This window comes from Amphiprion ocellaris, chromosome 17 (genome assembly GCF_022539595.1).
Source record: "Amphiprion ocellaris isolate individual 3 ecotype Okinawa chromosome 17, ASM2253959v1, whole genome shotgun sequence".
In the NCBI taxonomy this organism is placed as follows: Eukaryota; Metazoa; Chordata; class Actinopteri; family Pomacentridae; genus Amphiprion; species Amphiprion ocellaris.
In genome coordinates this window covers 22,201,053-22,203,904 of record NC_072782.1, presented here as the reverse complement: position 1 = coordinate 22,203,904, position 2,852 = coordinate 22,201,053, and the positions used below count along the sequence as shown (strand labels likewise).

The window sequence follows — 2,852 nt, the reverse complement described above, 5'->3', positions numbered from 1 at the left end:
CACGCAGAAAGCCGAGCGGGGCAGAAGGCGAATGGTGGAGCTGAAGATGGCGGATGGCGACAGTGGGAGTGAGCGCGGAGGTAGCAGCGGTGGAGGCGGCTTTCAGCACTTCCAGAGGGACCAGGAGACCCAGGAGCTGGCGTCCAAGCGCCTCGACATCCAAAATAAGCGCTTCTACCTGGATGTCAAGCAGAACAGCAAAGGCAGGTTCATCAAAATCGCCGAGGTAGGGGCCGGCGGCTCCAAAAGTCGCTTGACCCTCTCGCTGTCAGTGGCGGCGGAGTTCCGTGACTACCTCGGGGATTTCATCGAGCACTACGCCCAGCTGGGGCCTAGCAGCCCGGAGCAGATAGCCCAGGCCAGCGTGGGTGAGGACGGCGGGCCCAGGCGGGCTCTCAAGAGTGAGTTTCTCGTTCGGGAGAACCGTAAGTACTACCTGGACTTGAAGGAGAACCAGCGGGGGAGGTTCCTGCGGATCCGGCAGACCGTGAACCGAGGACCTGGCTTCGGAGTCGGGGGCCCAGTGGGCGGCATGCTGGCGGGCCAGACCATAGCTCTCCCGGCCCAGGGCTTAATAGAGTTTAGAGACGCCCTTGCGAAGCTCATAGATGATTACGGAGGAGACGACGACGACCTGACCGGGAACGCGGCAGCCGGGGGCTACGGCGAGCTCCCCGAGGGGACCTCCATCATGGTGGATTCCAAGCGGTTCTTTTTCGACGTCGGGTCCAACAAATACGGAGTGTTCCTGCGTGTGAGCGAGGTGAAGCCGAGCTACAGGAACTCTATCACCATCCCCTTCAAAGCCTGGAGCAAATTCGGAGGAGCTTTCTGCAGATACGCCGAGGAGATGAAGGAGATCCAGGAGAGGCAGCGAGATAAGATGTACGAGAGGAGGGATGAGTCTGAGGGCGACGACGTGGATGACGACTGAGAGTGAAACGAACCAGCTGTTAGTCAGACAGATCTGCAATATAGGGGTATTTTGAAAAAAAAAATTAAAAAAGCAGAAAGTGCATGACATGACAAATCGTGCTGTAATAGCCTACTAAAGTATCGTGGCGTTAAAAAGTACATGTGCAGGGATTTTTTGGTGTATTATCCTAAAGTTTGTAGGGTTGAGGGTTGGAGTGGTTGTGTGGAATCTCTGAAAGTGAAAAAAAATGTATAAATGAGATGTGTCTCATTGGCTGAAAAAAAGAGTGCTTTATTGTTTAAAAAAGAGGAAAGAGAACCTACTAAAACCAGCAGATTGGTTTTTATAACTAGAAATGAAGCCAATGAATGCTTTCCTATAGTTTCTATTTAAAGAATGAGGACCTGTTTAAGATGTTTTCCTTGCTCAGTTTAAGGAGAGAGCTAGCATCCATCCTGTTCCAGTCCAGGTCTCTCCTCTGTGGGCAGTATGTGGGATTTCTTGCAAGTTAGTATGGGGAAGCTGAGAGGAATGTACAGAAAGCTGCCGTCACTTTGTGGAGGTTGTGCATTAGATAGATCAGCAGATGGAGAGCTGTGAAACAACAGCAGCTGAAGCATCTGCAGGCCGAAAAGATTACCCAAAAAGTCAGGGGGAAGTCACTGAGAGGATTATCCGTAAGCCCAAACAACAAGGGCCTCGTGGACAAAATTAAAGCTTTGACTCCAGTAGTCAATTAGAGCGCAGATCAGCTGGGTTTTATGTTATACATACAATCTTAGCAAAGCATCATTCATATTGTTTCTGGTAAGATTCACACAGCGAGGAGGAGCAGTGTGTTTTCTCACACCAGAGCATCCCTGGAGTTTGAGGACGGCTGCTTGGGAAGCCAACAAGTGGGACCCCAGCAGGGACGACACAGATATGTTATTATGGGACTTTTACGATGCTCATTTGCTCCCACATGCCACTACAAGGGTCCAAATAACTGACAGTAGGACCGGGAGTTTTCCCATCAGCCTCTCAGTGGTGGTCAGAGGCGTCCGGCCACAGACTACATCTTCCAACACGTGAAGACCCTGGACAGAAACGCATTGATGGATGTTTTCTTTTGTGTTTCTTTCTTTTGTTGTTTTGTTTTCAAAAGAGAACTATATTGAAATGAGATTCTACTTATAGGAAAGATATTACCAAACAAACCAGCAAAAGATATTTTCAAATACTTATAAAGGAAAATGTATTGTCTAAAGGAATTTCAAGACTAAAAATAAAAAAGGTTAATTTCTTAAAACAAAGTTCAAATCTCCAGATTATTTTTCACTTTGTTCTTCCTACAGTGAAAGTATAACACTTCATTAATTAAAACGGCTTTAAATGTATTAACCAATGTTGTGACTGTATATTTTTAAACCCCTGTATTTGCACTTAAAGCCACTTTATTCATTCTGCAGTAGACCTGCAACAATTAATCCATTAGTTGTCAACTATTAAATTAATCACCAACTATTTTCATTATCAATTTACTGCCTTGAGTCATTTTTTAAAGAAGAAATTCTCTGATTCCAGCTCCTTAAATGTGCATAGTTTTCCTGCCTAATGACAGTGAACTAAATATCTTTGAGTTGTGGACAAAACAAGACAAACTTCAACTTGGACTTTGGGAAAACTGATTAACATTATTATTATTTTCTGGCATTTTATAGACCAAACAAGTAGTTGGTTAATCAAGAATGAGGGTTAGGGTTAGTTTCAGCCCTGTCCCTGACTAAATGTGGACCTCTTTATCAATCATTTTTCACATGAATTGGATATATATTTGTGCTAGAATATCCAAGAATGGAAATCGTTTGTTTTGTCCAATTAAAACCAAAATATTCAAATTAAAATGATATAAAGAACAAAGAAAAGCAGCAAAAGCAGTTGTTCTTATTTGATA

General features: G+C 44.8%; 1 protein-coding gene across 1 annotated transcript; it reads left to right on the top strand.

Moving 5' to 3' along the window:
* LOC111580625 (transcriptional activator protein Pur-beta) lies at nt 1–2,435 on the top strand. The gene has a single exon (XM_023288449.3). The coding sequence runs from the start codon at nt 32–34 to the stop codon at nt 932–934; it is 903 nt and encodes a 300-aa protein (XP_023144217.1). The 5' UTR covers nt 1–31; the 3' UTR covers nt 935–2,435.
* The last annotated feature ends 417 nt before the right edge of the window (nt 2,436–2,852 follow it).